At 44.4% G+C, this 18595-nt stretch overlaps 1 protein-coding gene across 1 annotated transcript; it reads right to left on the reverse strand.

Moving 5' to 3' along the window:
• Window positions 1-1042: 1042 nt before the first annotated feature.
• Window positions 1043-18041, reverse strand: LOC119463857 (uncharacterized). Its single transcript, XM_049655416.1, has 9 exons — window positions 17796-18041; window positions 14728-14826; window positions 14154-14230; window positions 9758-9825; window positions 9160-9290; window positions 6745-6819; window positions 5213-5320; window positions 2740-2813; window positions 1043-1157 (listed from the first exon to the last, which is right to left on the reverse strand). Exons 1-9 carry the CDS (start codon window positions 18039-18041, stop codon window positions 1043-1045), a joined length of 993 nt encoding a protein of 330 aa, XP_049511373.1.
• Window positions 18042-18595: the final 554 nt, after the last annotated feature.

The raw sequence follows: 18595 nt of genomic DNA on the forward strand, positions 1-18595 counted from the left end.
GTTTATTGACTTACCGATGGGTCTAGTGTCTTTGATGAAGTGTTTGATAACCGTATCACCTTTTGCATACATTGTGTACCGCGCTCATGTATATCTTACTCTCGATAACCCTTCGTTCTTTTTTCATTTTCCTTCCGAAATTCAGCGCTTCGCGCTCCAAAAATCACGCGGTGAACTTAAACGTACTCGCCTAGATCGCTATTCGTACCCAGTAACAAGGCATTGAAGGATAGTATGAGTAACTCGAAGTTCTAGCCTCGGGTTCGAAAAGCAATTTTAAAAGGTGGCTCAAAAACATCTAGAACTAACGAGTGCAATGCCGCGTTTCGTTTTTTGTTGGTTGTTCACTGTTGAATGGGAACAGTGCAAGAATCTGACATAGGGTTCTTCTCTGTGGCTCTCCGTCTTCGTCAAATTCCTATACGCTATTCTTCTCTACCGACCACATTGCAGCGTTCGAGATTTGACCTACTTCGGAGCTTTCAATTATTCAGCGTTCGCAGCGGTATCTGGCCGAAGAATCAGCTCCGCGTCGCAAAGACTCGCCACTTCGACACCTCTTCGATATGTTCAGTTAGGAGCTTTATTCATTAGCGCAAAGGCAGTAATTGTCGCGAGAGAAGCAATCTCGCAAAATGAGACCAACAAGCCAATGGCCGACGCGAGCCAATGGCCCTCTCTTCAGATATGCTCCCTCGCTGTCCGGCAACGGGTGACACCACGCCAATGCCACGAAAGGTATAGGCTGATTAAACAATGCGTCCAATATGGCGGCGAAACGCGCATACACAAGGGAGTATTGGCGACTGACAGCAGGCGGGGCGGGTTGACGACTACGCGCAGACGGTCTTTGTCAACATCGGCCGTTGATTCACGACCGCGAAGAGACGGGCCGAACGACCGAGGTCGTTTGGACAGTTTATATGCTTGGCCGGACGGGGAAAATGAAAAAAATGGCCATCGTCACGTGGTGCTTTCTAGCGCAGATGCTGTCGCCGCCCTGGAAACTGCTTGTGTACGGCGGCAACTGGGGGGGACACGCCTAGCCGTTACGCCATGGCCTGCAGGTTGCAGGCACGGCCGATCGCATAGCCATGCCGGCCAGGCAACGGAAACTGGCGGTGAAGTCTTGCAGGCTGGCGAGGGACACCCTTGTCCTGGACGATAAGAGTGAGAACTGAGTTAGAAATCGAATTGTGGGGTTTTACGTGCTGAAACCATGATCTCATTTTAAGGCAGGCACCAAAACTCAAGAGGACTAAGCAGCTTGCGAGAACAATCTGCGTACCGTTATCTAAGCAGTTGTTGTCACTGCTCTTAGTGTTTTTTTTGTGTCATAGAACCAGAATTTGCAACATACTGCTATGATTTTATATGTCAAAACTACGTTTTGATTATGGAGCAAGCCGTAGTGTAGGACTGCGATTTAACCTTTACCACCTTTGGTTCTTTAAAATGCACCTAAATCTAAGTGCACGACAATTTTTTCCATTTTGTCCTTGTCGGAACGCGGGGCTACTGAGGCCGGGGTCGGACCCACAACCTCGAACTGGATATCGCAACGCCAAAGCCCCAATGCTGCCGCGACGGATTAGAAAACGGCGTTGTAGATTACCGTTACTTCACCATTTATTAGATATATGCTCTAGACTATAAGCTAATAAGCCCTGAAAACCCGAACAGTATTCCACAGCAAGGAAAATTAATAATTCTTCACCTGTATTTGTGACCACAGAGAGCGAGTACATTTGCTTGCGCGCGCGCGCGCGCACACACACACACACACACACACACACACACACACACACACACACACACACACACACAGAAATAAAGAACAGCAATCAATAGTGTTTGAGTGAAAGGAAATAGTAAGTACAATAATAAATTATTCATTATTCTTTTTCTGACCTTTCGCGTCAGGCTTATTGCGCTTAAATTTGAGTTCTGAGGCGTCCGAATTGAATGTATTGGTTCCGGAAGGTGCGCCACTCCATGGCGTACATTTCAAATTTTAATCACTTTGAGAGAGAGAGAAAATGATGAAAGCAATATGAAACCACGTTATCCTTAAGAAATGCGTTCAAAGAAACAGTGACAATGCCTGCCTCTGTGCATGTCCCCAGTTTCGATAAGCTCAGCCACAAAATCTGCCGTGGAATCCACAAAGTTCCATTTAACTCTTTTCACACAGTGTCCTTCCTTTGCAGGAAACTGATAACGTGAACAACAGTGGATTTATACATCGATTTGCAACAATGTATATTGAGTATTTCTCAGAGATACTGAAAATCACAGTGTTGAGTGATTGACTGCAAACTCAGCAGTCGCATCATGACCTTTAAAATAGTTAAGGAAATTGAATAATGAAAATCGCCCCATATTATACGCATTGAAGATTGCCGCGATAATTATGATGTCAGCGGATGCTATCAGGTTCGGTCAGTAAAATGTATTATTTCGTCTCCAGTTCCCGCATTTGTAGTAGCATTGTAGAACACTATGGGTGGGATGATGAAATTAGGAAAATTGCAGGTGGAAATTGGAATCAGCTAGCGCAAGACAGGGGTAATCGGACATCGCAGGGACGAGGCCTTCGTCCTGCAGTGGACAAAAATAATCTTATGATGATGAGGATGATGATGAAATCAGTTGTCACAAGAACACGCTGTTTGACGCATGACTATGGGATTGTCCGCGATACAGGCAAACAATAATGTCTAATTATAGGAACCTTACTTGTCGCGGGGCGAAATACCGTGCGTCAAGAAGCGGTGAGTGGCATTCAGAGTTGGCAGCGGCTCACAAGTATTCTGCGAGCAGCAGGAGAGGCGGAGAGGGGGGGAAACATGGCAGTTAGAAAACGACAAAAGAACAGCTCACTGAAGTTTACATGTGTTGTCGATAGGTGGCGCCACATAATTCAATATGTCGACTACTGGTCCGAAGGTTTCTCTCCCCTACAGCAGGTAAGTACGTGCTGCCACCGCGGTAAACTTTACAAAGGCGCACCTTTTCAATATTTTGTATAAAATTTATGAATTGTGTTATTGGCTTTAATATTATCGTTAAATGTGCACCAAAAAGAAATGCTAAACATGTTTACACATATCAAGTATTATTTCAGAGAAATATTTCGGTTATTTTGGGACGAGAGGGATATTACCAGAAAAGGGGGAAAAAAGTTAAACTTGCATTTTAAAGTAAATACGTGGCGTCACGGTGCGATGGTTCGGGAAGGTCAAGCTGACGTCGCCTAGAGCCTTTTCGTTTTCGCACATTTTCTAGGTTATTGACCGTCTTTTCACGGCTTGAGTGGCTCTTTTGCCATTGCAGAACGTTAACTTGCTAGTACGCTTCAAATTCTTTTTCTCTTTAGTGTCGCGTTTAATACCAGTGCTAGCTTTAACACGTTGTTATGCTTATTAATTAACTTCCATATATATCGAATGGTGTAAAGGGTGTAGAGGAATTCATTCCTAGTTGTGGCATCACGCGTCAGCGCGATGTTATAGCGTAATTACGTCGCTCTTCCCAAAGCTTTATTTTGTTTTTCTCGAGCTGGCATGGATTCAGTAACGCCCACCAGTGCATTAAGGAACCAAGTGAGTGGCGTCAACAGAGAAGTTTAGCTGGTAATTACAGTCGAACGCCTTTATAACAAAGTGCTAATTAGGACCTCCGAAATTCTTCGTTATACAGGTGACGCCGTTGTAAAGCTCGAGCCCCGCAGCGCTCACAATAGAACATCCCCCCCCCCCCCTTAGTATGTTCAACAAGATATTATCTTTATTTAACATGTATTCAAGAAACTCAGTGAAATAACTAACTAATTATTCTTTGTGCACCCTTCGTCTGATGGAGTGTGCGACTGCAACCGACCTCGTTGCGCTGAAGTTCAAGGCACGCTCAACGGCGAAACGCGGAATCTAGGCAAAGTTAAAACTGCAGATCGTTAAATGCCGCTGTCGACCCCCTCGGAGTAAAAATTCTATCTTGTTTGTAGACTCTTCACCACTGTAGCCTCCGTCGCCATTCCCATCCCCTCCCATCTTACAGATGACTTCGAAGACGCCGTCGGTCATCAGTTACGATGACGTTCTCACGTCGTCATAAACTGCGACGTATTCGTCAGCCATGGCAACCCGCTGTTGTGTTACAACGAGTAGCGGGCGAGTTGATTGCTGCTTGTAGCCGTGCAGCGGGACATCCGCCAGCTCTTCAAGAGCGATCCTGGCGCTGCCTCCGGTGCTAGCGTAGAGCGCAACTCAGTGGTGCGTGCGGGAGGACGTGGGGCCACCGCTATTCGTTGTAAAGCAACAATTCAGCCGTCGAGAACGCCTAAATTCATTCGTTGCACCGACGAATTCGTTGTATAGTGGTATTCGTTGTAGAGGAACTATCCATACATAGGAATCCGGCTGGGACCTAATTAGTCCTTCTGTATACTAGGGAATTTTTGTCATAGAGGTGTTCGACTGTATAGAGCAAGACTGACGACTATCCTTTGCAAACGCTGTTTCATTTGTCATGCCATTTGGCCAATGTTGAACGCTCGTATGCCAGCCCGTCTGTCGCTTCCATGAGGTGCCTGCCTGTGCGACTTGTAAGAGCGCTATATATTCCCGTCGACGTATGTGTACGTAGCTTTATGGTATGTAGGGTTCATCAGGTTTGACTGATTACCGCACATTGCTCGCACTAAGGTATGAATCTGAGCTAGGCGGTAAGGGAGCACTTTCGAACGAAACAGTGAAAAAGACGGTACGAGTTTCTCTTGAATCTGTTCACTTGTTCACCAATCCTAATTATCATCCTTGATGAGTAATTGTCAACAACAAAAGAGTTACAGCAATAGATAGCATTGTATGCCTGCGTAGTGGTTTGAACTATTGGTTACGAATGCTTAAAAACGGCACACCAGGTTTCAGTAACACCACTCGGAAGTCAGTGCTCTGTGTGTCTGTTCGCCGCTCGCCGTGTCCCCTGTTTTGCGTTGCTTCTTTCAAAGGTAACACCTTGTGTACCTCGGCGCAGAAAGTATACAAGTTCAATGGGTGCTCAGACGCTGTTTTCAAGTACACCCATGATTCAATTATATTGAAAATTTAGCAAGACGATTTTGCTGTACAAAGATTGGCAAAAACACAGCGTTCCTACAACGGAAGAAAAAAAAAAGAAAGAAATAACGTCCACGTACAAAAACGCGTACCTCAGCGTAAAAGATGAAGGCCATCTGGTCTGCTCTGAAGGGGTTGAAGCCACGTACAAAAATTCCAGAGTCATTCGGGGTCGCTTTTGCCGTGATCTTCTTGTAAAGCTGCGAGTATTAAGGTAATTGCGACATGTCCCATATTGGTGAAATAAATTTACGGGTATTAAAAACGTATGCCTCTTTTTTCCCATTTTGGTGGTCTTAGCATCTCCAAAAAGCAGGTGAAGCAGCCTTTTGCTGCTGCTATTTAATTCCACAGATAACAATGAATGCCACTTTGTTCAGCGTAGAAGAATTATGCATATGAACCCTTCGTATTCGCACATGAATGCGCAAATGGTATTGTCCAGATTTTTCTCGCGTAAAGTAGATCCAATAGCCAAACATACGCATCCCAATGGTATGCTGATGATAAAACAGTTACCACAAGTAGAAGATCAATTAAAAGGATAGCAACTACCCTAATGGTAAGTGCTTTTACAAAAATGAGTGGTTAATAGTATTTGCAACGTGTTTAACTAGTGCTGAAAGAGGCAGTGCGTGGTAAAGGAAACCCTGAACGACCTACGAAACTAGGGAAACGACTCTTCAAGCCAGCAGGATGGATAAATAACTGGTCGAATTTGTATTCATTAATAAGCAATACGACCCCGAATACCGGAGAACAAATAGGTACGTGAATGAAAAAAAAAAACAGTCCTCCACCAGAGTATAGGACGTAGCTATACCAAGGAAGGCCATATCGCCTTCTCGGGAAGAATGCTTCCCAGCTGAGGAAAAATTTAGTCCTGTACCCGGGATAGAACTCGACGCCGCCTTACCGGGGCGCTCGCTCAAAGAAACTGGCCTGACAGGGTACTTTCAAAATTTCTACGTAAAAATGAATAGAACGAAAAAAGCACTGCCAAATATTTATGCGCACCGGTAACCTCGTATGAAGCACAAGCCGCCCTGTTAACTTTATGAGTTATACAGTAAGACCCGCTGTTAAGTGTTAGGCCTGCCTTAATCGTTTACTTTTCTTACCAGTGAAAGAAACCTTGCCTAAAGCGAGAAACTTTTCGTTAATATTGAAGACTTGTCGTCATAACAAAAAGTATTCCAGTCCGAAGATTTCACTGTAACACATGAATTACTTTTCAACGAAAAAAAAAAAAAACAAAAGAAAACGAGGTATTTGTTGAAAGTAGACGCACCAGTTAGCATTGAGTTGAAGGTCTTCTGATACAATAAGGAAGACTTGGTATCGGTTCTGACGAAGACAATTTTCCTGGCCGAAGCGATTGCTCTATGCTAAGAGTTTCCGTTTTCGTCATTCTATTGATCACTTCAATTGCACATTTTGCTATCAAACAAGAGTACTTGGTATTATTCTCTGCACCGCTAGCGTGCACGACACTCGCACGTCAAGCTACCTCCGCATATCTTGTGATATTTTGATTTCCCGGAACAGCCAGAGGTAAGACGCCACACGTAGACACAAATACGGGAGGAGTTAAGCGAAGCGTATATTCACACAGATAACGTACCTCGAGATAAAGATCGAGGGCCAATCTTGCTCCGACAAACTCGGCAAGAACCCAAGGAAAATTGGATTTCAAAACCTGAAACAAACGGAAGGGAAACGAAAACACCAATGACAGGTGGTATAGTGGTGTTTAGAAGACGAACGGCATAGTAATTTGCCCACACACAAGTGAAAAGAGAGAGAGACACACTGAGAGAGAAAGAATTGAACATGACATAGCGAAAAATGCTAACGTAAATAAAGTCGTGTGAAATTAAATTGTTTTCTTTTTCATTCCATGTTGTGCGGGAACTCCTTGAATGTATCTTACAAGTGACAAAAGTACTGAGGTGCCAAGAACAAACGTTCCCCATACTGTCTTCACAGTACACTGAATTTGCGACTTTTGCCGCCTATTGGTGGCGGGACTGTACACCCAGCATGGCGGTCACTAAGATAGTCGCTTTGCTGACGGAACGTGAACGTTTGGAGAAGACCGGGATTCTTTGCGCTGCAGTTCTCCTCCGAAATGTGTTACTTCGTAGGCGAGGATGCGATAACATACTCATAACTGAAGACACCTTCGGTACATAGGTACAGTAGCATGAAGCGCTTAATTCTTTGATTTGTGTGCCGCCAATACAGCAGCCTGTTGACTCGTTAGCGTGAAATCATTTATGGTAGTTTGTCACAAGAATCAAATGATCATCACGCATATGACTCAGTAAAGTGAGTAGTATTCTTAAAGAAGCGCTATAAGTTTTTTGAATTCACTGTACTCTGGGGCCTAGCGTTTAGTTCACTTTGATGTCGGTCGAGAGCCTAAATTGGCATGTGTTGTGGCAGTGTAAGGCAAGTGTGAAGTGGAGATGAAAATGACAACGCGGAGTTTGCGCGTGTATAAGCAAAGTAATTAAATAACTGTTTTCACTATGGGACTGAAGAGGGAAAGACGGAATATGCCTCTGGAGGCATATTCCGTTGCAGGCGATGTGCGAGGTAACAGCGGCAGACTCGGACATGAAGTCGGCCAGTAGCGAACTGGTTTGATCAATATAGTCATATTAAAAAAAAAACGTGGCCTTTCTTTTTCATTACAAGTTTCCGGTATTTGGGAAATGCAAGTAATAAGATAACGGGCAGGGACGGCAAGAAAAGCGCCATAAAACAAACCAGACAGAAATACGGGGTTACAACGACTGCAGAAGATGTGAAAGTCGAGGATCATAAGAAAGGAACTTCGCCGGCGCTTGAAACTCGGAATAATTGGACGGGCATTTTGAACGAGGACATTTCGTGATGATACATTTGATGCACACGGCGTCTAGAAGCCGCGTGTGGCATTTTTATGTCTCACTCGATACGTGAGGGTTCATTTATTTCTCGTCAGATTAGTGCCCAAACCAATATCTGCTTTCTCTGAATATCCCACAGTTCTCATAACTTGGAAAGGCATCGATAGCCATGTTGTCTGAACTTGTTTCTGGGCCTGAAAACGGCCACAGTCGCCCGTTCGAGCGAGGCCGATGATCAGGCAACTCGTTCCAAAGAAACCACTTGGTGCCGCCACCGTCCGTGAAAGTCGCAAGCAGAAGTTTGAGTGAGCTCTTGCATAAGAGGAAGCTGAAATCACCTTAGGACTTTTGCCATGAGGCTGAGCAGGTTTTGGGTCATGAATGCAACATTATGCATTACTTCAAAGCCGCCGCGAGATGACTGTTCGTTTCTGTCCATGACCGACGGACGAAAGCTGACAATTAGGCGCTTGTAGTGCGCAATAATGTTGGAGGGTTACGGAAATACAACAAAGCTCAGTCAAGCGTTATAAAGGTGGTGGTCCCGTTGAACAACCAATAGGCTTAAATTGGAACCTCTTAACTTTCTTGCGAAATTTGCAACAATTGATGGCTAGTTCAGATTACTTTTATTTTAGATTATTTTAATATTTGACACGAGGAATGCCTGTAGTCAGGCACCTTTGCAATGGCAGGTCAACTCGACATCGACAGTTAGATTCTGAATGAACCGTCTGTTTACGGGTGTTATCCAGCCATTGCTCTCGTGTGAATCTCTACTCATTCACGTAAGCCCACTGTGAGTTAAGGCCTTGTTCCATTATTGTACAATATTTCTACGTATTATTAGGTTCACAACGTAGTGCGACCTTTGTCATGATGAGTTAATGCGTCATCAGCAGTCAGATTCTGAATGACGAGCAGTCTGTTTACGATTGTAACAAAGTCGCTGTACCGGAGTGCTGAATGGCAGCCCATTCGCATGAACCAAGAATGGTGGTGAAAGTTTTAACTATATAGAAAGCTCGTAAATAGTCGTCACACAACTCTGTTGATTTCAGTTTTCGCAGGAAGCGCAGAGCACTGGAGGCCGAATTATCACACTGCGTCACTGATGAGTATAGAGTGGGATTGGTACTCACCGTGTAGTTAAGAGGTACAAGTAGTTTGTCTATGTATGACTTCATGAGGCAGTCTTCCAGGGCGTCGAAACGCAAGGTTGCGTTTTCTGTCCACGACGAGAACACGGTGAAGTTCTTGAGCGAGTAAGATCCTAACGGAAAGGAAGGTTTGGTTTGAAGTCCGAACGAAAAAAAATTTTCGCTATATCTATGTTTCTAAAAGTGCCATATATAATTCCTCGGTGATAAAGTGGATGGTACATGCAGTACGCATGACCTCGGGCATTCATAACTTCAAGTAACGCTTTCAAAATCTTTCGCACGCGTAATATCATGCGAGGTAAAGAAGGGACAACTTTCAAACTACGCAAATTCATCTCGATCAACCATGAATACGCCAGAAAAACCAACTTTAAAGGTATCTTGCATGATGAGATTAGAAACACAACTGGTAAAAATACTGCAACCTGAAAGCACCTTTGGAATTCTGAGCGGAGAAGGCTATTGTTGTGTAAAACATGCCTGTATACCAAAGCGACAACACTTTATTTGAAGAAGCCATTGATAAAGTCGTTCTTAACTGAGGCATAAAAAAAGCTCGGTTGCGTAGACGACATACCTTGCTTAAGCAGGAGTTTAAGTACTTCCTCTAAAGCGTCCGGCAGGATTTTCACAGCATAAAACCGCCTGTAAGAAGAAAGCACAACTTTACTTCCAATGTATGGTCAGAGGTTTACTGAAGTACGAATCAATTGAAGCTGTAGGCACTCATTCTATAAGCGCAAAACTAAGCAAAAATAGTTTTGTGTTGACTGAGATGATGGAAAAGACACATAAGCTCTAATTATAAGGCTTATTCATAATGCGCAGTATAGTCCACTTCTAAAGGGAAGGCTCAGTTTAATAGCTAATTGCTAAATTTCAGGTGAGATAGTACCTGAGAACACGCAGGCTGTACTGTGTGGACAGATGTCTGCTTGGCGCTTCATATATACGTTTTACGTTATTATTAACCCTTTAACTGTCGGCTCAACAATAATGTTCACCTAACAAAAACATCTGCAGAAATTAGACAAATCCGAAAAGTAGTCTGTGCCTTTAAATTTACCTTTGTTTAGCTACCTGCTCAACAGCGGTATTCACAAAAATGTTGACCAAGAGCAGCATCAGATGTTTTGCTGACAAAACCCGCAGGCTTCGTCGTTCTCTATTTAGCGCAGGTGGTCGTAATATTCTCGCCACTAGAAAAATTATTTTCCATTGTTTAATAAAGCAAGCCCTTATTTTTATCTCCATAGAAGTGCATCTCAAGAACACACATTAACCTTGTCAAAGCATGTACGAAGCAGCAGTCTTGGACCATACAGTAACCGTTAACTGGCAGCCCTCCAATAATTGTGACGTAGCGTATCTCGCGTAGTTCGTGGAGAAACGTTTTCATATTTAATTTGGTATATATTTGTGCAACATGAACGAATAAAGCAATAGAACTATTCTAGGCCACGTCTTTCGCATCTCGCAAGTTAAATTATTAAACTACAGATAACACTGTTACGTTTGCTTTATTGCTGTCCAAGTGTCCCCTTTAACAGTCGACCATAGTACGCGCTAAGATACGGCATCAGAGCTATGGTGTTCGCTGCTGTATATTTAACAGCAGCATTAGGAGCATCCTTGGCGCATGCTTCATACACAAATAATTACCGTTTCATAATTACAGCGAAAAATTCAGTTCAAAGAAATATTATGTCTGCCTGTAGCGCCATGCATGCACGGTGTGCCCGTGGCCACATAAAAACGCTTCGCAACGTCTGGTCGCCGCTCGCGTAGTTGCCAGAAGTGCCATATAAAATGTGCCAGGCACTCGGAAAAATAAGAAAAAGAGCTTGGTGGCGTAAGCCGCCGTTCCGTTTCAAAGGGGACGCTCACAGCATCCGTCCATACATTAGCTGGTCAGCAGTCGGGAGAGGCAAGAGACGTTAGAGTATTGGTGAGAAGAAAAAAAAGCAGGGAAGAGATTGATAGAACTGGATCCATTGCAGGCATAGGTGACTGCACAAGGTAGATACGTGTATAGGTTTTGAAGAAGAGAAAATATTAAGGAGAGATAGGTAGAATGCTACATTGATAAACATGTCTAGATTACCTGATTAGCTCATGCAAGCTAGGTGACTTAAGGTCACCGTCCCGTTTTGAAGGAGATGCCAATGAATCATCATCATTATCATCATCATCTAGCCGGACGCCATAGTGTTGCTTTCAGTTTGGCTGAGTCGAGCCAAATTACAGGTTTTGGTACCTGGTAGCTATAAAATTCTGACTGCTCCGCTGATCAGTTCATCTTTGGCTAAGTACATTTGAAGGTAGTCGTACATTGCGCAGTGCCATAAAATTCAGAACCAAAATTTTGCATAACCGATATTTTTTTTGCCCTGTGGCATTAGCGGATGATGAGCGGCTCTCCATATTTCACACTTTCCTTTGTTAAGATGTAATACTAACGGCAAATTCGACCGGTCGTTTGCGCTCGGTAGCATTGGAAACGTCGTGTAAGACAGCCGCTAAGCCATTATAGTGCCAACATAAAATGTCTCCAATAACTGTAATGAGGCCACAACATCACTGCTAAGTCATTTTTTTTCTCTTAATATGGCTTTGCACTATCTGACGTGGCTTTTGTAGCGCTGTACCAGAGCGCTCTGAAACGGCTCCCTGAAACGACCAGTTGTTAAGCAGAGACGGTGAAGACACGGGCAGAAGCGAGCGAAAGCCAGTTCCGTTAGGCATGACTTCTTTTATAGAGAAGAATTCGTGGAATATCACAGTTCGTGGCCTTACAAACGAGGCAAGAAGCCGTGGGCTACGTCTATACCACGCTGAAGATGCAAAACAACATAGCGTCTGTCGAAAGCGACGATACCTTAAATTCTACACCATTGATCAAATTGATGTGACTATATTGAATTTTTTTTCCTGCAGTCGGCACGGTAGCACACTTTAAACGAATAAGTCTGCTTGCCTCAGAACTGGTGGAGCCTTGAGAACTTCTCCAAAATACGATGCTGGTACACCTGTGAAAAAAAAAGTACGTGAAGAAGCAGCCATTTCTATTCTAACAGCCTATTTAAGCCGTACATATTACGGCTTCGCATGTAATTTGAGAGATATGCGGGCTGCTGCTTCAAGAACTGTTTACATAGCACTTTTCTCGCGGACAGTTATGCAGCAGCAAAAGGTTCCTTGAGTGAAATTTGTGAAATAAATATTTAGAACTGTACTTACTCAGCGTGTTAGCATCATGCGAGTAACGGATCTTGTAATCAAAACTCTGCATATGACGCAATCTGAGAAGAGAAAGTGCGACACAGTGTTACCGGAGGTTCGTATAAAGTTGATTTTATGTAACGTGATACAATCTTCGAATCACTCAAAGTAATCGGTTATCGTCATTTCAAGCGCAATCTACATTGCGTTTGAGAGTTACTTCAACAAGTTTGTTTATTGCGTCACACGTGTCTGCTCTTTCATATCCGCATTTTGTCTCTGTATTTGCTGGGCGTAAAGACCGATATATTGCTCGCGAAACCATCGATGAATTTTTTTTGCGAGAAACAAAAAGGGAGATAAATGCGTATCAGAAAAAGCCACTTGGAGGCTAATAAAACCAATGCGAATCCACAGGTGGCAACTGGGATATATAAAAAATCTACCAGTACCCAACACAAGCGAACCTTTCACCAAAGGACGGTGTAAAATAAACGAACAAAAAATCCGGTAGGTATGTGCTCCACCCTATCTATTCCACCTACAGCCATCATGCTAACACGTCGTTGACACCAAACGCAAAGTTTTCTCCTGAGTAAGGTCAGTCCACCGACCGAAACTGTTGGGTAAATAAACCTAAGATAACCGCGAAGTTGTGCTTCTCATTTTTCTAAATACGCTTGGCCCATTGAAAAATCCAGTTACTACTATATATATATATATATATATATATATATATATATATATATATATATCTGTGTGTGTGTGTGTGTGTGTGTGTCTGTCTGTGTGCGCGCGTGTGTGTGTGTGGGGGGGGGGGGAGATCACCTCATTTCTCACTTGCGCCTTCTACAGTTCGCAATGACAGTTTGCTTACAGAGAGATTCCCGTATGCACATGATTCCAGTGGCTTCGAAGCACGGTTGCCTTGGCTTCGACGAAGTGCAATATGGGTGGCAGTGCGGCGAACTTCACGTCGTAGCTCTGCGGAAAACAGAAACGTAGCAAACCGTTATCAGACACTTAACGTTATCAGCTTAGGCAAGCTTCAGTAATGAGACACTTTGTATATCTAATCATCGATGGGGCAGCCGTGCGAGACTTCGCTCATAAATATTAAGCATTATAGGCATGCCGGAAGTTCTGATAGCTCGTGCTGCTTTTACAGCGCAAGTTTATGTCAGTGACCAAAGTGTGCTGCTTTCGGAGCTTGAAAATCAAAACTGTAATAAAAGCAGACAGTCGAAATTCACAAATATAGCCAAGGCCCGTCCCAGCTATAAGCGAACATGTTTTCCAGGGTACATGTCTTAAACATGCAAAACATGGACAAACAAAAAGAGTGAAACATGCGTATGTACGCGAGCTCCTTTTGAAATAGCGAATACTTCAAGATTGTAGCTTCACGAACGAGACTTGTTGACAGGTAAGTTTGAAGCTTGATGGGATAAGCAGCGACCGAGAACGAGACGCCTCAACTAGCAGCCAACGTCTCGGTAAGGCGACTTGCCTGAACTAAGACAATTACCTTGCCGAGAAGCTAATACAATCCCTAGCCGAGACGGTGATTAAGAGCCCTTGACGAGACGTTAACTAAGAAAAGTTATCTTTAAGTGATGGTCGAAATGCTGTATCTAGGCTGAGGCTTCCAACGTTCAACCACTGCTCAAAACTTGAAACTTCTTTCACCCATATAACCACCAACTGCACAGATGACCACGCTCGGTTTGTTCACATCGCTAGTGCCTCACCTCGCACGTCCATTGAAGACGTTGGGCTCATGCAGCAGTGACGCCGGAATGACGAACGAGATGTGCATCTTTTCAACCTTTGGAAAAAAGAACAAACACAAAAGGAAACACGAGGCAGTCAATTTGCTTTAATTTTATTCAAGATACTCTGAACTACTTTTGCTCACACGCACAAAAAAGGAGAGCCTACTGAAATCATATGCGCGGAGTAATCTGATATTTCTGCTTTCAGCTACGAGAAGGTGTGGATCCAGCATCATTAACAGAGACGACATCATGCGAAAGTACACTCACTGTAAATTTCTGGTAAATACTCAAATGCAGTAATTATCTCAATTATCAAGCCTAAGACTTGAGAGCCAACTTCGGTGAGCGCTGAGATGAACAATAAAGTGAAACTGGCGCTGAAACAAGATAGACAGGAAAACTGCGTTTTGCAGGCCCCAAATTGCTTTGATAGAAGTATCTTTGTTTAAGATCTCGCTTACAGAACTATTATTAAAGAGGGATGATACATTATTACAATTTGTCTCGTACAATCGCAGGGGCTGGGTATGAGGCGTGGAGAACTTACCTTGGCTAACAGTTTTTCTACAGTCTCTTCGTCTTGCCATGTGAGCCGCTTGGTAAAGTTGAAGAGGACGTCCTTCAGATCCCCGATCCACCATTCGAGCTGCGGCGGCACAACAGAGTTTATTTACACGCGAAATACCGACCCTCTTAATAAGAAGGTGCTATATATCACTAATTCGAAACTTTCGCCAACAATTCGTTATCGTTTTATTCTGATTTCGCTGCTTTTCGCGTGCAGCTAAGATAAGAGTGCTGAGCTGAGAGACCTTCAAACTGTTTTCCCATGTAGGTGCCATACTCTTGACGCTTTAGTTGGCCCAAGCATTGAAATACTCAACTGCATGGCTTCCGCCATGAAACCAAAGCTGCCTATTAACAATTCCGTCAGCTAAGTTGTAAGACGTTGATGATGTGTCTTACTAGACTCTGCTTTTTTGTTTTCTGCACATGAGCTTGCTGATGAAAACAATCAAAGTTGAAACTTGTTGGTAAGAGCTCAACACCTCGTCTTGCCCTTTTAGCCCTCGTATGTGTTTCATGGCGCTATTTAGCCAAATTGCACGTGAAAACCAAGCATGCGACTAAGAAAAATCGACTAGTTACTGGTTATGGCTCTTAAATTAGTGAGGTAGATTCTTGCTTTAAAATCGCTGTCCCTTATCTTATCGGCGCGCATACAAAAAATTATAAAACTACAAATTTTACGATGTTACACACACGAAGATAATGAGAACGCCTCGCACGGAACCGGTGCGTACGATATGTAAAAGCGAACCATGTAAGCATGTCATTCTGTGAAATCGTCGATTTAGCTTTTGTGAACCCCAAAGCTGATTTTCACCTTCTTTGCGAAAAATTCGTACTCACGAATAAATCACACTTTCTACAAATACGGAACTTCGTTTTTAATTTTTTTTATACAAACCATTAATACACGTGCCAAGATGAGTCACTTAGTGTTGTTACCGTATTATCAATGTTTTATGTCATGTGCTTTATAAATGGTTGTGGGTAGTGCCCAAAAAGCAAACTTTCTCATCGATGCGAAGATACGGATGCCTACACCCCAGTTATAGAATAATTTCAGCACAGATGGAAACGATTTCACTGTATAACATCATTGCTTTATTTATTTCTGCGAGGGCTCCGCGGTAAATATGATTTGTAGCCGCCTGTCGTAGTAATAGTGCGGGCGGATGTCTATGCCTCAGATTATTTAAGTCTCATTGTCGAGAGTTCCGGTAACACAAACAGTAGCAAGAGCTCACCGCCGTGGGGCCGGATAAAGGTTCTTGTTCCTGCTTACGTTCGACATTACCTAGACGCACCTACATTTATTATACTTAGATCGTGTTGCGTATAATCTGCAGATATTTTACGACATACCTCGTAACATGAACCGTGAACATGCAGGTTACTTACATGAACTTCCACATATATTTTACGCACTTAAAAAGGCAAAACAAAAAATGTGGGCAGTTTGCGCTAGTGGTGCAAGGCTGGAGTAAACAGCCGAGCAGGTGATCGGCCTATATAGCTTCTTCCATGTTTTACTAGGCTTGCCTAAGTTTTGCTAGGAAACGCTAAGTGCGGTTATAGGCACGGTATCCCGACACAATGAGCGGCTTCTTATTCGGGTGTCCGGATCTTCTTTGGTCGTGCCATGTCAAGGCTACATGTAATTACCACAGAGTCAACGAGAGTTCTGCCGCCGTCGTGGCGGCTCCGAACTTTATCGCCCCGGTGGCATCACGGCCAAGCTGTGCCTCCACATCTTGCCGGGGCGTGGCTGGTCGAAACCTGCCGAACCGCCGCTAGAGGCGCCTGCTGCAGTCACGGACACCGCGGGCGCTTGGCGCGAACGCGGGGAAACGGGGAAACGCGGACGGCGTCGGCAGCAGCTCTGCGCGTTGCCTCGTTGGTGCTGCTACAATTTCTTTCTCTCTCTCGCTCTCATTTCCTCTTTCTCTCTCCCGAGCATAGCGCGCATGCTCTCCTTCCCTGTCCTTAACGTCCCATGTCAAGGCAACGTGTGCACGGCACGGAGAGGAGGCGAAGCACACGCCGCTGCGCGAGGTAATTGCTAGGCAACGCGCGGTGACGCCATCGCCACGAGCAGTTTTTGTTCGCACTACGCGGCGCAACCAAGAGATTAAGCAGCTCCGCTGTTAAAACTACGCATGGCGTTAAACCGATTGGATATTCACTTTCCTACCAGGATTACATGTATTGGGGCATTCCTCACTTTTTAGAAATTTTGCCGGCCATTTCGCTATTTCACAACCTATGCCCGAGTAGCGTATACGTCGGCATACTCACTCACGAGTACACCGACTCACACTTACTCCGCACTGATTTCACAGGCATGGGCGATGAACGTTAGCTAGTAATGAAGGGCGCGAGTGGTGTAGAACGTGTATGAAAGGAAGTAAATGCCAACGAGTTTGAGTGCACACGCTCTTATGAACACGAATCAGTGCCGGTTTATACGGTTACGAATGAACCGCAGTTATATATGAACGAAACTCGGTGACGCTGCTATTGAGTTACCACGAGTACGAGCACGAGTGACTGTCGACGAACGTGAATGGACGTGAGCGGTTATCGCAGTGAGTACTGAGTGGCTGCCGGTAAACGTGAGTGGCATCAGTTATGAACGCGGGTTGTAATTTGTGATTGGGCGTGAGTGGGAACGTGAGAACAACAACTTGTTAGTGCACATGAGTGCATTAACAGCGAGTAACTCGTACTCGATCATTGGGTCCTTGAGCGAGTTTCGGCAGATTCTGCCGATCTATGCCCAAGAGTCATCATCATCATCATCAGCCTATATTTATGTCCACTGCAGGACGAAGGCCTCTCCCTGTGCTCTCCAATTACCCCTTCCTTGCGCTAGCTGATACCGACTTGCGCCTGCAAATTTCCTAACTTCATCACCCCACCTAGTTTTCTGCCGTCCTAGAGTAGCAGTACACATTATGCCGCTCAATATGCAGCTACGGTATGCATGGAAAGAAACAATGTGGTCTCGCTAGATCGAGATATTTTGCAGCTAACTGTTCTTCTTACCGGCCTCACGAATTCCACGGACGAATTGGTCCGTCCCATGGCCACGGTTAGGAGTGCGAACATTCCCTGCGGACAGAGAGACTCGGCGTAGCGAAGGCACAGAGGAAACCGCTTGGATCCGCCCGGCATCCCATACGGCACTCCCGGGAGGTGCGGCTCACTGCTGTGTTCGTCGGGGAACAGAGGCGACAGGTGCACCCACAAGTACACGCCGAGATAGTTCAACACCGTCGACCTGCAGTGCATTTGGAGTTTTGCAAGGGTTTGCTTCCGTTTGTACGCAGTCGGCGTACCTTGGAGGAACCAATTATTATTTCCCGGCTGAAACGTAGGAGGAACGCTGAAATGTTCTGGTCGGAGCAACCGCCGATCAGGTTTGAGTAAAATGTGCTCCGTTTAAGAGCGATCGCTATGTTATGCCCATTGTTAGAAGTATAGTTTTAAATTAAGGCCTTCAACTTCCTTCGGGAAAAAAAATGGTTTTATACGCCAGTGATTTCAGCTTACGATATGCAGCCAGGAGCAACAAAGCGTAGTGGCTATAAATTAAAATAAATTCAGTGGTTATCACGCGCCAACTACTGCGGTCTGATTAGGCTAAAGCATAGCGGCAGTGAAGTGAATAGCACAAGAACTCTTAGATCTTCTAAATGGCTCACTCGTCAACGCCAGTGTCAAGGTAGGTGAAAAGGCGGTGGAAGTAAGCTTTCGAGTTGACGGCGATTGACGACTCCTTGGTGTAGACGTGGGACTGCTCGAATAGGGTGGCTAGAAAGGACGTCAGGTTGATCTGAAACAAA

This window comes from Dermacentor silvarum, chromosome 9, assembly GCF_013339745.2.
Source record: "Dermacentor silvarum isolate Dsil-2018 chromosome 9, BIME_Dsil_1.4, whole genome shotgun sequence".
NCBI lineage: Eukaryota > Metazoa > Arthropoda > Arachnida > Ixodida > Ixodidae > Dermacentor > Dermacentor silvarum.

Excerpts from the sequence above, each read along its gene's own strand:
- LOC119463857 (XM_049655416.1), bottom strand. The coding sequence starts at position 18,041 with ATGCACTGCAGGTCGACGGTGTTGAACTATCTCGGCGTGTACTTGTGG. Across the intron at positions 9,826-14,153 it reads GTCTTCAATGGACGTGCGAG|GCGGTTTTATGCTGTGAAAA; the intron begins GTGAGGCACTAG and ends TTCTTCTTACAG. Across the intron at positions 1,158-2,739 it reads GGTATTTCGCCCCGCGACAA|GACAAGGGTGTCCCTCGCCA; the intron begins GTAAGGTTCCTA and ends CTTATCGTCCAG.